Source organism: Dermochelys coriacea, chromosome 3 (assembly GCF_009764565.3).
Source record: "Dermochelys coriacea isolate rDerCor1 chromosome 3, rDerCor1.pri.v4, whole genome shotgun sequence".
Lineage (NCBI taxonomy): Eukaryota > Metazoa > Chordata > Testudines > Dermochelyidae > Dermochelys > Dermochelys coriacea.
Window position 1 is genome coordinate 48,027,629 of NC_050070.1, and position 18,507 is coordinate 48,046,135.

Genomic DNA, 18,507 nt, shown 5'->3' on the forward strand with positions numbered 1-18,507 from the left:
ATTCATTCATTTTCTGATATAGCTGTAAAACTAATCTGAAAAGTTTTCAAAATAAATCACTTTAAAAATGTATAGGGTGTACCTTCTAAAAATGAAACCTACATCTATCTCTGAGTTGTGAAGAATATGTATTAAGGTTATAACCAACAAGAATGCACTTTTATGTAGAAATCCATGATTAAATTGAGTCTTCTTGACTAGTGCTTTAAATCATATCCACCCTGCTCGTGGCCAGGGAATGACTTGATGAGATGGTCCGCCAACTCATTCTGTACTTCAGGAAAGTACGATGCTTGCAGGTGTATCGAGTGCTCTACACAAACGTCCCACAGCATGAGGGCTTCCTGATGTGGTTCCCCCCCCCGCCCGAGGGCGGCCAGTTCCGGGGACTGGCAAGCCGGAGATGGGGAGCGGCGTGACATCATTGCCAGCTTGCCCCTAGGTGGAATAGGCGGCCTGGCTAACACTGGTGTCTGGTCCCTCCTTGGAGAAGGCGGAACCATCAGGCGATTAAGGTCCTGCACTGCCTCAAACATCTCGGAGTGGAGGGGAGTTGAATGTCCCAACCATGATGGTCCAGAGAATGGTAGTGGGCCGAACTCAACTGGACCCCTTGTGGGGCAGGAGTCGACAAGCCCCTTGGTGCTAGCGGGCCCAAAGTAGGCTGGGTGGGTTGAGGTCTCCATGCCGCTGTCTCCTGCCTCTTTTTCTTCTGGGGCACCGGGGATACAGATCAGTGCCTACCAGAAGTCTTATGTTTGGTGCCACGTTGGTGCTGGGAGTCCTTAGTCTCTTTTCTAGGAGCCGACTCGTGCCCCATCGGCACCAGTGCACTGGGCACTGAGGAGGAGGTGGTCAGCACGGGCTCCACCAACTCAGTTTCAGATTGCGGGGTGAGAGCTGCCTCCATAAGGATAAGCCTGAGTCTCTGCTCATGATCCTTAAGGGTCCTTGGCTGAAACCCTTTACAAATATGGCACCTGTCCTTTTGATGACTCTCCCCAAGGCACTTCAAACAAGAAGTGTGAAGGTTACTTTTTGGCATCAACTTTCTGTAGACTTCACACGGTTTGAACCCAGATGACTGAGGCATACCCTGGTGGCAGGAGAGAAACGTGGGGAGGGGGAAATCCCCACAATGAAAACTTAGCCTACTACTACTATTAACTTAAGACAAAAACTAACTATATACAAAATACCACAGGACAATGATAAAGGCGCTTGCAGAAGCAAGAGCAAGGGAATTTCCAGCTCGCTGTCACTGGCAATAAGAAGGAACTCAGGGCGGGGGATCAGCAAGGCCCTATATTGGGCACCATGAAGGTGTGATTCAAGGGGGCACCCAGGCCAATCCTACGGAGGGGAAAAATCGTCCAGCTGTCATGCACGCAGCGCGCACACACCTGATTGGAATTGACATGAACAAGCACTCAAAGAAGAACTCTTCTTTCAACAGTAAATGTTGTATGCACACCATCCATTTTTTATATCCCACAAAAGTGCTATTGGTATAAACTATTAAAGGAGAAGTTCTTCATGTTTATAGTACCAATCCAGTGACATAGCTTTTGTCAAACAGGACCAGGAAACAAATCCTGGATTAATGCAAGCTTAAACAGATTTTAAAGGCAGCAGCAGGGTTCCTAAGAGAGGAAGACAGAGATAAAGTGCTATGGCTCATGCTTTGGACATTCCTGGCCTCCCAATGACAATGGCTTTTTGGGGCACCTCGTGATGTGCTGCCTATTTCCTGATTCTACCATTTTGAGAGAACTGATTCACTCTTACTGCTGCAGCTGATCCTGCCTATAAGTTCCTCCCTCTGCATTTCACAGTAACACACAAGCTGTAAATAGGTCAAAGGGCCTGAGCTTGCTCTCACTGAACTCAACTGCAAAACTCCCATTAGCTTCAATGGTTCAGCATAGGGTATCCAGATGTCCCGTTTTTAGAGACAGTCCCATTTTTGGGGACTTTTTCTTATATAGGCGCCTATTACCCCCACCTCCTGTCCTGTTTTTTCACAGTTGCTATCTGGTTACCCTAGTTCAGCATCAACTCCAAAAGGAGGATCACAGAACACATGGGCCCAAGAGTAGCACTGAAGGACTGGGAATACATTTTCTTTATTCTCTTTATGGAAGATTAAACAAAGAAGAAGTGAAGATGAAAACAACTTTAAATGGCCAAGTACATGGATGGTACATGTAATACGGTATCCTTTTGCCAACACATACAGAGGAAAGTGTGAACCCTGATATAATGTGAAGTCTTTATACCCTGAAACTTGAGGATTGAAGAAGAGGAGACCAAAAAACAAGAGAGAAGATGGATATACAGGGGTCAACAGGAGATTTTCAGATTCTCCCAGAACCAGAACATTACTCAGTGTTGAGAGAAGGCTGTGTTTTTTTTTTCTCCACAGATATTTTCCATGTGAGTTAAAGAGCAGACTGGGCATGTGATTCAGAAAGAAAAAATGAACACTTATGTGAATGACAATGACTTGTGCTTAGGTAAGCATGGATATATGCACAGAAATCAAACATAGGTGTAACTTCGAGAGTGACCCCAAGGTTACCAGCTGGCACTCAGGAGTTTCCACAATTGATCTCTGTTGAGCAATGTCAGGTTATGAGTAAGCTGGAGAGCTCATGTCAACAAGTATAATCTGTGAACCCTGCACTTTGTGCTTTACGCCTGATTCTGGAGGACAAATACTGGTAATAATGTAAAAGCAGGTAACAGGAGTTGGCATGATAGTGGAAATACTTGAAAGGTATTTTGTTATCTCAGAGCTATTTGCAATGATATGTGACCTATGCAATAAATGCATTACTACTATCCCAGAAAAAAGAAAAGGAGGACTTGTGGCACCTTAGAGACTAAAAAATTTATTTGAGCATAAGCTTTCGTGAGCTACAACTCATTTCATCGGAGTGAGTGGTAACTCACTAATGCTTATGATGAAATAAATTTGTTAGTCTCTAAGGTGCCACAAGTCCTCCTTTTCTTTTTGCGGATACAGACTAACACGGCTGCTACTCTGAATACTATCCCAGAACTATTTGTTCTATCAGATAGTATTGTTGTATAGTATTGGTTGCTATTGTAAACACTAACTTTTATTTAATAGCAACACATATTGTAAATAAAAGTATTGACAGGTATATACTTCCTCTGTCCTGATATTCTTTCTGTCCTAAAGAATAATAATTATGATTTATTTGTATTGCAAATTAGATCAGGATCTCATTGTACTAGGCACTGTACAAACTAGAGCTCTGCATAGAACCAAATTTTCTGGTTTGGTAGCTGAATTGAAAAACTGAAGACAAAAATCATTTCAGGTCAACGTGAAATCAGGTGGCGGGGAGGTTGTTTTTATTTTTTTACTTTTTCAGCTACCTGAAAATCTAAAAAAAATTGTTTCCGGTCAAATTAAATTGGCCAAATGAAATTATTTGTTTTGAATTCTATCTGGCTCTATACTAGATGCATACATGTCTATAGTGCCATACAGCTATACATGACGAAAAAGAACCGAACGAATAAAAAATTATATGAAGTTTTGGGCCAAGAAGAATTTATCTTTTATGGAGACAATAAATTCTACAGAGATATCAGCTTGTATACTGTCATGGATCCCATGCTGAACTTTCCAAATGTGAGAAAAAAGTTTTGAGGTTTCTTTTTAAAAGTAACTTGGATCTAGTGAGAATGTCATCATTATCCCTGTAAACTTTTTCTACTGTGGCATATTGTTTAGATAGCATGTCGCACAATATAAAGCATATCCAGCACAAGATAATAATACATTCATATCAGATACAGCCCAACATATGATATTTACATAAAGATTCATGACTGAAATAAAATTAATCAAAATTATGTATATAACAATATTTCCATAACAAAGTGCTCTGTAAATATTAATGAATTAACAGTGCCAGTTCAGTAAGTATTATCCCTCATTTTTCAGGTGCTTAAACTGAGGCACAAAGAGGATATGTGACTTGACCAAGTGCAGAGCTGAAAATCAAAACCAAATCTATCATTCTTAATCTTGTGCTTTAACTACAAGATTCATATTCTTCCAAATACATATTTAGGAAAAGGCAGATTAGTGTCCTGGAAATCAGGATCTAAACTAAAGGTTCTAATTCTATAGCGGGTAAAATACTGGATCTATAATGCTCACAGCAAAGCTCAAAAGACCCAGTCCTACTCTAATACCGAGAGGGAAGAGGGGAGTTATTCTCTCAGTGCAGAATGGCCCCAGGACTTGGGGAAGGGTTTATAAGCCTCCTGTGAAGTGTGCAGATGTCAATAGGCTCTAGTACACCCTTGTGTCCCACTAAGCAACCTAGAGTCCCCCTTCTCTGCTCCTCAAGACTACAAGGGAACTGAATGCCCAGAAGGAAGATGGGGTGCTCCTTAAAGGGGCCAAGGGTTTTCTTTCTCCTGCTGGCATAAACAACACACACAAGTATTGCAGTCTGTAGCCTGTCATTGAGACCCATTAGATACTATGAAGAATGATTTCAGATGGGAGTTGCACACTAAGATCACTAATAGTATGCAGGTAAAATCTGCTAGAGGTGACAGTAAGGAGCTGGTGGGCTTGCGCAACAAACAATTCTTGTGTTGTATACTGAAATATATTTAATTTCTGATTCTAAACTACTTGTCTAATTCCACTAATAGACTATTTTATATTAACATCTGTGTTAAAGACACCTGTCCCCTTTGTCCAAGCACTTCCTTAGTGATAAGGGGTAATCAGAGGGAAATGGGAGTGGCTTTAGAATGCAAGTTGGAAGAAGGTTGTGCCCCTGTCTGGACCTGCTTTCAGGTAAAAGCCAGGTGTGGTTACAAATTGTTTTGCAACAGAGTCCCCCCAGACATCTGAACATAAACAATCTCCCTCACCAACCCATCTGCTCTGTTGAGATCATATATTAGGTCTGCTCTGCACACAGATTTTGTACTGGTATAACTACATAGGTGAGTGGTGTGATTTTTTACCAAAATAACTATTGGGGCACAACCCCTAGTGTTGATGCATTTCTACCCATATAACGATGCTTTACACTAATATAGTTTCTTCCCCGTCCATACAGGAGTAAGTTATACCACCATAACTAAACTTATACCAGTATAATTGAGATCACACTAGGGAGCTTTTACCACTTTAACGATAACAATATAGTTAAAGCAGTACATCTTGTTTGTGTTGACAAAGACATATCATTGTTAAAATGATAATGGCATTTTGTTAAAATCTTGAGTAATGTAGTGGCACTCCTTACAAAGGTAAGTTACACAAACTATAGGCTCATATTTAGTTCTTTGTGGAAAGAAGTCCGAGGATATTCCTATTTTCCCCATTCACTAACAGCCCCACATACACACACACCTTCAAAGTCCCTATTCACTCCCTCTCACAAATGGGAATCAGACTCATTCTGCAGTCCATGAATACTTCCAGTTATAACAGCCAGACAAACCCCTCAAACCTTCATCAGCAATGAGCTAACTGTGACCCTACACTCAGATCCTTGACTGCCAATTGGCCCATACAGGTATGTTTCAATTTGTTGAACAGGGTGGGACAGAAGGTCATGTGGTTCAAGCACAGAGACCAGAAATCTGGAGCCCTAGATTCTAAATTCAGCTTTGCTTCCAACTCCCTTAGACTAAGTCTGTTCCCCAGTTTCCCCATCTGTACAATGAGTATAATAATATTTTCTTATCTCAGAGAGGTATTGTAAAGTTTATTTAATGTTTGTGAAGCATCTTGAGATTCTCAGATGAAAGTGCAATGTTGATATAATCTGCACAGACCTTTTCTATTTAAAGCAATATATAAGAGGCTTTCAATAGACAGTAAATGAAATCAGTTATAAATGCTCCATTCCATCTGCTACAATCTTTGATGTAACACATAAGCTTACTGCTTCCCAAGAACAGAAAAAAAAATTTACTATGGATATTAAAAGCTACTTCATTCCTCTCTCAAAAATCAAAATTAGGAAACATCTGAAATTAGGCTACAGATAGAAAAGTAGTACAAAACTAGAACATTATTATTTAAGTGAATGGATAAAAGATCAAGTACTGTGTACTGTACTATGATTGTATGCAGGGTGACAGTGTGTGTAATAACAGGGCTACACAGAGAGGATGGGAAGATTTCTTAGCAACTAAATAAAGACATTGTTGAAGTATTTTCTACTGAGCTAACTTTTTAATGTTCTAATGCTAGAAGGTATTTACCTTGCTCCTGTCTGGTGGAATGCTATAAAATGCCACTTCCTTTAGTATTTGAGGAAAGGCAGCATCAGAAGAATAAGATCCTTTTTGTTCAAACTGTGGATCAATTTTGGTTTCAGACAAAAACTGGCACAACTTTTCAAAGTTTTTCCTTTCAGGGACATCTCCATTAACTCTGAAAAAAACTTCATTTAACCCAATTTCTTCACACTGTCTACTGTGGTTAACAGAGTTCAAGCTAGCTGCTTTTGCAAAATGAAAACCACCAACTTTCTTCTGGAATATTAGTTCTCTTGTGTTGTCATCATGCAAATATTTCCTATTTTGTGCACAGCCTTTTTGTAAACTCCTCTCATCTTGTTCATTTAAGCATGTATCTGTTTCATCAGACTTTGTGAATCTCTGATTTTCAACATAAGAACTGTCCCCATTGAAAGAATCACTCCTTGCTTCACTCAGCAAAGCTTTTGCTTTAACAAGATCAATTGAAATGTCTGTACTCACAGGCAGAAAATTACTGTCCATTGGCATCCTCCGTGTAAAGGAATTGCCAAGTGCCATCCCCCAGGAAAGAATCTCTGTGTCTTCTGAAATCCATGTTTCATTCTGGACTTTTTCTTCATTGTTTTTAATCTGTTCTGACTCTATTTCCTCCTCAGTTGATTTCTTTCTCGTTTTCCTTCTGAAATATTTTCTTCCAGGGGAATGTTTAGCAGGACTCAAGGGAGCTTTGGCAGGATCTAAACATTGTTCTTCCTTTTCAGCCCTTACACATCCACAGACATTCCCCATTTGGCTCACAGTAAATTATTGCCACACAGACTCATTTATTTCAGTATATTTACGTACACTTAAATCCTTCTCAGGAAATCAGGAACTCCGCTTTGCATCCTAATTTCTTCCAGACTTCACTTCCATCCTCCTCAGTAAGTAGCCATTTTGCTTATGAGAAATGCACACGCAATAAATGTCACGGCATTTTGCCCAGGCAGGCCCTGTGTCTGATTAGACCCTGTGGCTTATTTCTGGACACCAATCCTCTTAAACAAACATCATTGCCTCAGCATTAAACTGCAATGCTGATGGCCTTCCACAGAGATGACATAGCACTTATGGGCAATGTAAAAGTCTTATCTACATTTTAACTTCCTGTTCCATTTGGTAGCTTCAAATAAGATAAACTTGAAAAATGTGCAGCAACCTTTGAAACTATTAGCCAGAGCTGCAAATCCAAAACAAACAGCAAAGCAAATACCAAGAGGGATTTAATTAGTAAACTGTATTGCAAACTTAAAACCTTGAATATTCTTCTACCTCTTATTCAATGGTATGTGTATTAAGATTAATGAACAGAGGGTGCATTGTGGTGCAGATTTTTATTTGTGGGGTTTTTTCAAGCAGTTGGTAGGAAATCATCACTGATAGTTCAGATATAAATAGTCCTAAATTTCATTATTGCAATAAAGGCATGACAGCTTCCTCAGGTCAGCAGCCTTATGCATAAGGTACTGGAATTCAGCAGAGGTTTTAAAATAGCAGATAGCTAAAGGAGAAACGGAAGTTCAGAGTAGCAGCCGTGTTAGTCTGTATCCGCAAAAAGAAAAGGAGGACTTGTGGCACCTTAGAGACTGACAAATTTATTAGAGCATAAGCTTTCGTGAGCTACAGCTCACTTCATCGGATGCATTCAGTGGAAAATACAGTGGGGAAATTTATATACACAGAGAACATGATACAATGGGTGTTACCATACAGACTGTAACAAGAGTGATCAGGTAAGGTGAGCTATTACCAGCAGGAGAGTGGGGGCGGGGGGGAGGAAACTTTTGTAGAGATAATCAAGGTGGGCCATTTCCAACAGTTGACAAGAATGTGTGAGGAACAGTAGGGGGAGGGGAATAAACATGGGGAAATAGTTTTACTTTGTGTAATGACACATCCACTCCCAGTCTTTATTCAAGCCTAAGTTAATTGTATCCAGTCTGCAAATTAATTCCAATTCAGCAGTCTCTCATTGGAGTCTGTTTTTGAAGTTTTTTTGTTGAAGAATTGCCACTTTTAGGTCTGTAATCGAGTGACCAAAGAGATTGAAGTGTTCTCTGACTGGTTTTTGAATGTTATAATTCTTGACGTCTGATTTGTGTCCATTTATTCTGTTACGTAGAGACTGTCCAGTTTGACCAATGTACATGGCAGAAGGGCATTGCTGGCATATATCACATTGGTAGATGTGCAGGTAGACGAGCCTCTGATAGTGTGGCTGATGTGATTAGGCCCTATGATGGTGTCCCCTGAATAGATATGTGGACACAGTTGGCAATGGGCTTTGTTGCAAGAATAGGTTCTTAGGTTAGTGGTTCTGCTGTGTGGTGTGTGGTTGCTGGTGAGAATTTGCTTCAGGTTGGGGGGCTGTCTGTAAGCAAGGACTGGCCTGTCTCCCAAGATCTGTGAGAGTGATGGGTCTTCCTTCAGGATAGGTTGTAGATCCTTGATGATGTGTTGGAGAGGTTTTAGTTGGGGGCTGAAGGTGATGGCTAGTGGCGTTCTGTTATTTTCTTTGTTGGGCCTGTCCTGTAGTAGGTGACTTCTGGGTACTCTTCTGGCTCTGTCAATCTGTTTCTTCACTTCAGCAGGGTATTGTAGTTGTAAGAACACTTGATAGAGATCTTGTAGGTGTTTGTCTCTGTCTGAGGGGTTGGAGCAAATGCAGTTGTATCGTAGAGCTTGGCTGTAGACAATGGATCGTGTGGTGTGGTCTGGATGAAAGCTGGAGGCATGTAGGTAGACATAGCAGTCAGTAAGTTTCCGGTATAGGATGGTGTTTATGTGACCATCGCTTATTAGCACAGTAGTGTCTAAGAAGTGAATCTTTTGTGTGGATTGGTCCAGGCTGAGGTTAATGGTGGGATGGAAATTGTTGAAATCATGGTGGAATTCCTCAAGGGCTTCTTTTCCATGGGTCCAGATGATGAAGATGTCATCAATGTAGCACAAGTAGAGTAGGGGCATTAGGGGATGAGAGCTGAGGAAGCGTTGTTCTAAGTCAGCCATAAAAATGTTGGCTTGCTGTGGGGCCATGCGGGTACCCATAGCAGTGCTGCTGATTTGAAGGTATACATTGTCCCCAAATGTGAAATAGTTATGGGTGAGGACAAAGTCACAAAATTTAAAATAAATAAAAGAATAAATGGACACAAATCAGACGTCAAGAATTATAACATTCAAAAACCAGTCGGAGAACACTTCAATCTCTTTGGTCACTCGATTACAGACCTAAAAGTAGCAATTCTTCAACAAAAAAACTTTGCAAAAGTTCAAAGAGTCCATCTGCCTAGAAAAATATCAATTAAGTTGTTGCAAAACAGAGCAAAGTATAATCTTATAATCTCCTTTGGTTTTTCAATTGAAAAAAAAATATTTTCTCTTCCCCTCCCCCTACTCTGTGAGCGTATACTTGTTCAGAATAGCTCTGATAAAATAGCCACTAAATTTAAACTATATAACAAATCTTGGCAAAAATGTAAAGTATTATAATGGAAATGGGTTTAAGACTTGTCAAGTGTCAAGTTCTTATTTTCTGAGAACATCTCTGTTTTCAGGACTTGGCCCAGTGACCCTGTAATGTTTACAAGAACAGGTGTTCTGTCTGGATGCCTACAAACTCTGAATACCAGTTAAGTCAGTGAAACTGAATTCATTTGCAACTCCCAAGTACTCCTAATTGGGCCTGTTGCATATGGCTACCAGGACCACATAAACCCACCCAGTCAGCTTCCCACACCCCTAGCAAGTATCTTTTACTGTGGATGCTTTTCTGACTCTACCTCCTCTATGCTGCTTCCATCTCTCCTACTGCTGTTATCTTATTGTTCCACTGTGAAAATCAGGTCTCCCAAACTGTATGACATGTTGTAATACAAGTTAAAACTATTTGTGTGAGAACTTCAGTACCTTGCTTAAATATTGCACCCAGTAAAAGAACTTTCCAATTGACCTGCAGAATAACTTACTTAGATGGAAATCTATCAACAGGCTAAGCTGTGTTTGCTTCTTATAGGGAGACAAAGGTGCAAGAAAAACACTTAAAAAAACAATGTTAGCAGTTTCAGCCAAGTGACGACTCCTACTTCAACAGGAATTGCATTGCTAAAACCTAATAAATGTTTCAAAATTTATCCCTAATAACCACAGTCGCCAACTTTCACGCGGTAAATGAGCACCCCGAATTTCACAATAAGCCAAAAATCAAGCTAAACAAAGGCCAAAAAAGGCCAAAACAAAGGCAGAAACAACCTAAACCCTAAGAACCCCAAAGCTCTAAGTGACTAGATCCCCCCAGGCATGCAGTCTGGGACTGTGGTGGGCCCACTGTGCACCCCGACCCTCTCCCCTCCTTGCCCTGCTTGCCGGGAGCCAATCAAAAAAAAAGAACCAACAAGGTACAACAAGCAATAAGCTACAAGCCAAACAAGCAAAAAGCCAAAAACTAGCCAACAAGCAACTCACAAGCCAATTAAGCCAGAAACAAGCCCAATATCTGCATTTTTTTGCGGGTTTGGCGTGTCTGCCAATAACCCTAAGCACTTTACATCATTTTATATTTTACTGAAGTCATCCTATGAAATATTAAAAAGATGCTACTAATTTTCAAAGAATTGGACAAGGATATAGCTGCCCCACTCCTGACAAATTTTTTACCTAGGGAGGTGGTAGAATCTCCTTCCTTAGAGGTTTTTAAGGTCAGGCTTGACAAAGCCCTGGCTGGGATGATTTAACTGGGACTTGGTCCTGCTTTGAGCAGGGGGTTGGACTAGATGACCTTCTGGGGTCCCTTCCAACCCTGATATTCTATGAAATCTTAACAAGCAGTGCCTCCATTAAAAACTGAAAGTAATGCTTAGAAAATTTACCCCCAACCATGGTGGAATAGAATGTTGTCATGAGATAATGCTTACCAGTTGCTAGGTAAGAAGACATTTATCAAAAATAAATGTAGATGCAATGCCAAGAGAGTTATTTTCAAAGTGGGAGATATTTATACTGTGACAATATCCTGTTCCATGGACTTTATTTGTATTAATATTTGTATTATACATCACATGTCTGGGGGGAATTAGTCTGGTGTATATGAATACAGCCATTCGTATGGTTCCTGTTCATATGGACAGTTGCTCCACTTACTGGTATTAAAAAGCTGTATTCTAATTATCTTACAAAACAGATATAAGGCCTAATCCTGCATCCCCTGCTTCACAGAAGACCCACTGGATTCAACAGCACTTCCAAGAGGGGGTTTGCACAACTATGAAATGAAATTCAATTTTTTTTAAATAAAAGTATTGTCCTTGTAAAAAGGATTATATATTTATATGAATAAACTGCTGTATCACTGTTTGCAAATGTAACCCTCCATCTTTTCCTTTCTCAGGAAAGAAGATTCTAGATTCAGCAATTTGATTGGCTGGCACTTATTTCATTTAGCACAATTAGATATAAAACCTGGCTTATCCACCGACAAGTAATCGGTTCTAATGCAAAATCGTACGACTCCAAACAAAACACCAATACCATCTTGGGACAGAGTGCTGGAAGCTGGCAAGTGAGCCAGCACTCTGGCAACTTATCAGCTTCCCCGAAGAAAGCTGATGGAGGATGTGCTAATTGGCTGATCACGCTGGGAAGCTGGATGAATCCATTAATCCAGCAGCTATGGGGTATAAGGAGTCCTACTCCTGGGAGAACTCTGCGCTACTACGCAATGCAGAATTTTGCAGAAATTAACTGGCTTTGTGCATAATTTCCTTCTCTCCCCCCCACCCAGAAATGAGCTGCCATGCTGCTGGCCACCACTAGGAGCCACTGGACCCAGCAGAGCCCAGTTTGCACATTGAAGACACTGCTGCAGGGAAGGAGATGGAGCTAGAGCAGGGGTGGCCAACCTGTGACTCCGGAGCCACAAGCGGCTCTTTAGAAGTTAATATGCGGCTCTTTGTATAGGCACTGACTCCAGGGCTGGAGCTAGAGGTGCCAACTTTCCAATGTGCTGGGGAGTGCTCACTGCTCAACCCTGGCTCTGCCCCCACTCCATCCCTTCCCGCCCCCTCCCCGAGCCTGCTATGCCCTTGCTTCTCCCTCTCCCACTCCAAGCCTCCTGCATGCCTTGAAACAGCTGATTGGGAGGTGCGGGGAGGGAGGGGGAGGCATCGACGGGGCTGCCGGTGGGCGGGAGGCGGGAATGGGGGGGAGCTGATATGGGGCTGCTGATGTATTACTGTGGCTCTTTGACAATGTACATTGATAAATTCTGGCTCCTTCTTAAGCTCAGGTTGGCCACCCCTGAGCTAGAGGGTTCCTGGCAGCTGCAGTGCCCAGCATACCCTGAGGGAAGGAGACAGCAGCACATAAGAAACTCCATGCAAGCCTGGGACCGAGCATCAGGCTGTTTCTCCCTCTGGATCCCTGGGCTCTGGGGCCAGGAGGTACAGGTATCTGGGCGGGGAGGGGCGCCTGTGGCTGGGCTCTGGGTGGGGAGGGATAAGTAGGGGGCAGAGAAACAGGAACTGGGTTGTCACAGGGGTTTCTTTAATTCTCTACTCCTTGTGGAATTTTTGTGTATGTCTGTATTGTTACAGACATACTTGCTAACAGGTATTTTGAAATAAATTACCAAAATAATTGAAAATGGCGTGATTATGTAGTGTTATTTTGACAAATAAAATTTTCAGAATTTTAAAATATTGTATATTATGTATTTTTTAAAATCTGTTGAATAAGCACACTGATGCCATCTTCTTATAAACTGAACGCCTACTCCTGCATTGCTTGGGCAACCAAAATGCCAATCAGCTTCAATGGGCATTTTTGATGTCTAAAGAATGTAGAATCAGATCTACGTTGAGACAATAGGAAAAAAAAAGAGCACATAATGGCTTTTGCTGGCATCACAAGCCCTCCTCCCACACCTCCACCCGGTGGGCATACTGGTCAAGACTTCCAAAAGTGACCAGTGATTTTTAGGTATTCAATTTAATTTTCATCTAATTTTCAGAAATTGAATATTCATCATTTTCTGAAAATTGGACCCCTTTAAAGTGGAAATCCAAAAATTAAGGTAGCCACAATCAATGGTCACTTTTGAAAATGTTGGCCATTGTGGTTTTTTGTTTTAATTATAAGAATAGGCCTTATTCTGTTCTTACTCTGCCCTACTCAGGGGGAGTTCCTTGGACCTCAGGAATTAAGAATTCACCCTATATGGCACAAACATTTCCTAATAGCAGTCTATCCTCTTGGACTCCCTAAGAAGAGATCAAGGTTTGGAAAAAAAAAGAATATGGACAACTGGCTAAGAAATTCAGTGTTTCTGACTACTGTCAAGTGCTGCTGAATATTCAAGGTACATTGTGGTTTAATGTGGCTGCTTTGCTCGTTAACGTACTACTTATGTATAACAATCTACTGTTTTCTAATGTTAATGAAAATAGCTGTATTGCAAAGACAACTGAAGTGATTATTATTAATACTTGCTGAATGCATTAAAGTATCTTCCTATATATAGATAAGAAACCTGTGTGTTCAACACTCATTTTATAATGAGCTAACAATATTTTTGAGTGAGAAACAAGGCCATCACCTCCCCATTTACAATACTTTCTATTATTCTTTGTTCTACATAAACTAAAAAAGAGTAACATTAAGAGCACTCTCTTACATAGGTTTTCTATTCTCATTGAACCAGTGAAACAGTCAAGGTCAAAGATAATTTACAATCAGCCATTACAAGTAAAAAGAGCTTTCACAACTGTGCATTCATGCCATCCTGTCTTAACACAGGACAAATTAAAGTGTAAGAGAGTCTAAGATAAAATGACAAAGACTGAAACAACAGAAAAAAAGGCTAAAGATTGCTTGCTGAGACTTGCGTCACTGAAGGTGACAGAGAGCATGCAGTTAAATTGGAGATTCAGAAATGGGAAACTGTTTTCCTCTAAACCAAACAGCTAAGACTTAGAAATATGATTATCCTAAAGAATGACAGGAAGCTACCACTGAACTTCAAGTGAAAACCTGGGGAATAAACCTGGATCCTGATGATACCAGTCACAAGACCTTAGACAAGCCAACCTGGATCATGATGACAAGCTGACCACACCTGAAGTGAAGCTGAACACCATCACCAAGTATGAAGATCCAAGTACGCAAATGACCACCTGTGGCTATATGATGTTAGATAAAAACAAAGCAAAGGGCCAAATTCAAACTCACTAGAGTTAAGGATGAATTTCCCCAGAGAGTATTAAAGAGAGACTACAGACAGAGTTTATCTGAAACACAAGAACCCATCAACAGGTGAAAATTATACCTAGGTGACAAAAGGATTAGATAAAATCTTAGAATAATTAGATAAAAACTATTAACATCAAACTTGACTATAACGTGATTTGTATCTGTTAGCGAGGCTTGTGTGCAAACAAGAGGTTAAGATTAAGATATCAAACGGCCATGGAAGGTAATTACTTAACTCATGACATTCATCTGTTTACTGGTATATAAACATAGACTCCTTTTACTATAATCAAGAATATCCTTATGTGATTGCCTAACTTGTATTCTTTTATTGACTTTGAATTGCTGTGTTACTGTTTATGGTGACATCACCATCAGAAAGCCATGTAGGTCATTAGTTAGCAGCACTGTGTTCACCCATTACACAGAGTTCCTGTGTTGATTTATTCTTTATAATGCCTTGCCTGTAGTTAGCAGGAATAAAGCAGACTCAGGTTGCCCTCTAAACTGACTCCAGAGTCTACCTTCTTTAAATAACCTGAGCAAAACTGGGTTTTAATAAGTGAGGATAGACTTTTAAATTGTTTCTTTATGGTCTCTTTTTGCCTCTGTAGCACAGCAGATGAAGTGGAGAATCAGCATCTTGCCGCAGATAACTAAAAGTGCTGGTTCTCAGTTCAACAGCAACCTTCTTATCAGAAACCAGCCAGGAGAGCTACATTGAGTAGCACAACACAAAGCAAACCACATATAGGACTCCATACAAACCAAGAGGTCTACCTTCCAACATAAACAGAAGCTCATCTCCACAGCTGTGTCAGCTTATTCATGCAATTACTGCCTCAAAATCAGAAAGAGCTGTTAAGCTTGTGGGCACTATGCAGGTACCCAACAGCTCACAGACGTCAGCAACAGAGGTGGACACAGGAGTGGGATATGGAAGGTATCCAATGAGATGACTTCAGGCAAAGTAAAAAAGGAACATGCTCTTAGTTTGTTTTTTTCCACCAAATGCATCCGATGAAGTGAGCTGTAGCTCACGAAAGCTTATGCTCTAATAAATTTGTTAGTCTCTAAGGTGCCACAAGTACTCCTTTTCTTTTTGCGAATACAGACTAACACAGCTGCTACTCTGAAACCCATGCTCTTAGTGGGTATTATTAGGCCTACCCACCTACAGCTGGAGAGAATCAACCAGATGAGCCAAATGGCAATGTAATGCACCATGTTTAGGAGCGCAGTCTAAATATGACTGTCCAGTCCAACAGCTCTAATGGCTATTGCCTTTGCTGAGGCAAAGTGGGTGAGGTAATATCTTTTACTGGACCAAACTCTATTGATGAGAAAGACGAACTTTGAGCTACACAGAGCTCTTCTTCATTGCATATTACCTTTGTTGTGATTCAGATAGCTGCAACAACTCCAGAAAATCCAGCCCAATTTTTTTAGCTGAGGTTTAGCAAATATGACAAGTTGCTGGAGGTGAGTTCTTCTGAGGGACAAAAATAGGGCAAGTATTTCCTTTAAAAGCTGTCTTTTATGCTCCAATGCTTCATATTGGGAATAAAAAATCCCAGGGTATGTAGCTTAATTTATCCCCTCTAACAGCCAAAGATTAGACCACTGACTGTATTAACTCCATCTTTAAATCTTTGAAAAGATCAGTCCTTAACCTTCCACTGGCTGTTTTAAATCAGGAGCAGATTAAAAGTGAATCCTTATGACAGGAGCCCAATGTCTGGGGTGAGTTCAAGGCCAGCCAACTCTGCTAGAAGACCAAAAATAAGCATGAAAAGAGGATGGCAGGAGGAACAGCCCAACTCCCAGAATCTCAATCACATATCCATGTGATCAAAGCAGAGAGGGCAGAAAAGCAGGCAGCACTCCTCATAGACTGCTGCCAGCCAAGAGGAGGAGTCAAAATAACAAAAGCAGAAGAGGCCACATGGATGCTGGGTGTCAAAATTTCACATTATGACCATTTAGTAACCTGACAAAGGAAATGGGAAGGCCACAGTAACTGGGCAGTCTTCATGTGTGTCTGTCTATTCAAGTGCTCTTATGTCCTTCACCACAATGACAACGGAGCGTTTCACAATTATCAGTGGATGTTATCCTCTAAACACCCCTGAGAGGTAAGGGACTATTATCCCCATTTTAAAGATGGGGGATGATATCACACAGTAAATCTGTATTTGAGGTGGGAAGCTGAATCCAGAGTGGTTGGGAATTGGACACAGGTCTCCTTATCTTTGTATTACTCTAGCACCTAGGGGCCCAAGTCATAGACCGAGACTCCATTGTACTAGCTGCTATACAAACAGAACAAAAAGAGGGTTCCTGCTCAAGGGGATGGGGGCGAATCTCCTGCATCTCAGCCTGGTGCTATATCCAATAGAGTTTTTCAAACTTTTTAGGCTGTGTACCCCTTTCCAGATAATGTAGTCTACAGCGTATCCCCATCTGAGAAGGGTCATAATATACCTATGATTAGAATGCCAAATCTTACTAAATAAAAGCGTGCTGTCCACCATTACAGGATTTTTCTCACGTATCCCCTGACGAGACCTTCCGTACCCTTAGGGATATGCATACCCCAGTTTGAAAACCACTGCATGAGACTGTCATTCCTATTCTTGCCTGCAAGAAAAACAGTTACATGACTGAGTCAATAGACTAACAGACTGCCTTGAGACAGACTGAGGAAGAATTGACTGGCAAACAGATTAGCATGGAGCAGAGACCAGAGTAAGATGTCTATACTACTGCTGTGAGCATGCTTCCCAGAACACATAAACAGATATGCCTTAGCTCTGCTCAGGCGAGCGTGCTAAAACTAGCAGTGCAGCCAGGGTTAGCATGGGCAGCGGCTCAAGCTAACTGCCTGTATACAAAGCCACCCAGATTCTCAGGGTATGTTCTCAGGCTAGCCTGAGTCACTGCCTCTGCTACTCCCCACTACATTGCTGTTTTTAGCATGCTAGCTCAAGCAGAGCTAGCACCTGTCTGTCTACCTGTGCTGGGAAGCACACTCTGAGCTGCAGTGTAGACATACCCTAACAGGCAAGCACATCAGTGGCAAAAACACATGCTTGCTGATTAGAGGAAAGAGATGATGCCAGCCCACACTGCATCTGAGAGAATGATGCTTTCTCTGCATTTTATCATCCAGGGTGTGTAGGGCTGGATGGAACATGGGCTGCTGGGATAGGACAAAGGTTAAGGATATGTGTAGCATGTGAAGATGAGTCTGACAATGGGAAGCTGAGGAAGATAAAGTCTGTTGGGTGACAGTTTGGAAGTAACTGAGACTCCTGAAGTTTGGCAGATTTGGGATTTTTTAACCTGGAAGTTATTTTCCTTCTTTCTTAAATCAAGCTGTAATTAAGCTGAGTGCAGGTCAGCTGCAAATATTTTTAAATGCAGGACTTTGGAAACAAAAGTTCATGCATTTATGCAGATGCTATTTTGCAAAATTTGTAGATATTTTTACAGGACCAAATTCTACCTTTATTTATACCTGTGCAACTCCATTTTCAGTGGAGTTGTATAGGTATGAAGGAAGAATTTGCTACACAATCTATACAATTATAATTCGTCTTGCACACTGTATATACAGTATACTATTCTGCACATTATTAGTTTGACTAAGTGTTCTAGACATAATACCACACAAAATTGTCCACATTGCATTATGTACTTGAATTTAAAAATTAACCATAAACTGTTTCCCCAAAAAAATATGTGAAATGCACAAATAAAACAAAGACTATATTCTGGAAATATATATGCCTTGTGTATTTTCCACACCAAAAGGGCAGAATAACTTCCAACATACATGCCCAGCAACGCATGCAGAAGAAATTAATGAAAGCAATATGCTACCATTTCTACCCCCTGTGTGTATTATTACCAAGGGCTCCATCCAGCAGACTATACCTGCAA

General features: G+C 40.9%; 1 protein-coding gene across 14 annotated transcripts in view; it reads right to left on the reverse strand.

Moving 5' to 3' along the window:
• DST (dystonin) overlaps window positions 1-18,507 on the reverse strand; it is a 468,601-nt gene that overhangs the window by 245,262 nt on the left and 204,832 nt on the right. Inside the window, exon 1 of one of the 14 annotated variants that reach the window (XM_043510396.1) lies at window positions 6,280-7,159. The exons of the other annotated variants lie outside the window; for them this stretch is intronic. Coding sequence (XP_043366331.1) covers window positions 6,280-7,068 — 789 coding nt within the window. The 5' untranslated portion in view covers window positions 7,069-7,159. Of the gene's footprint in view, window positions 1-6,279; window positions 7,160-18,507 lie in introns of those variants that run through there. 14 annotated transcript variants of the gene reach the window in all.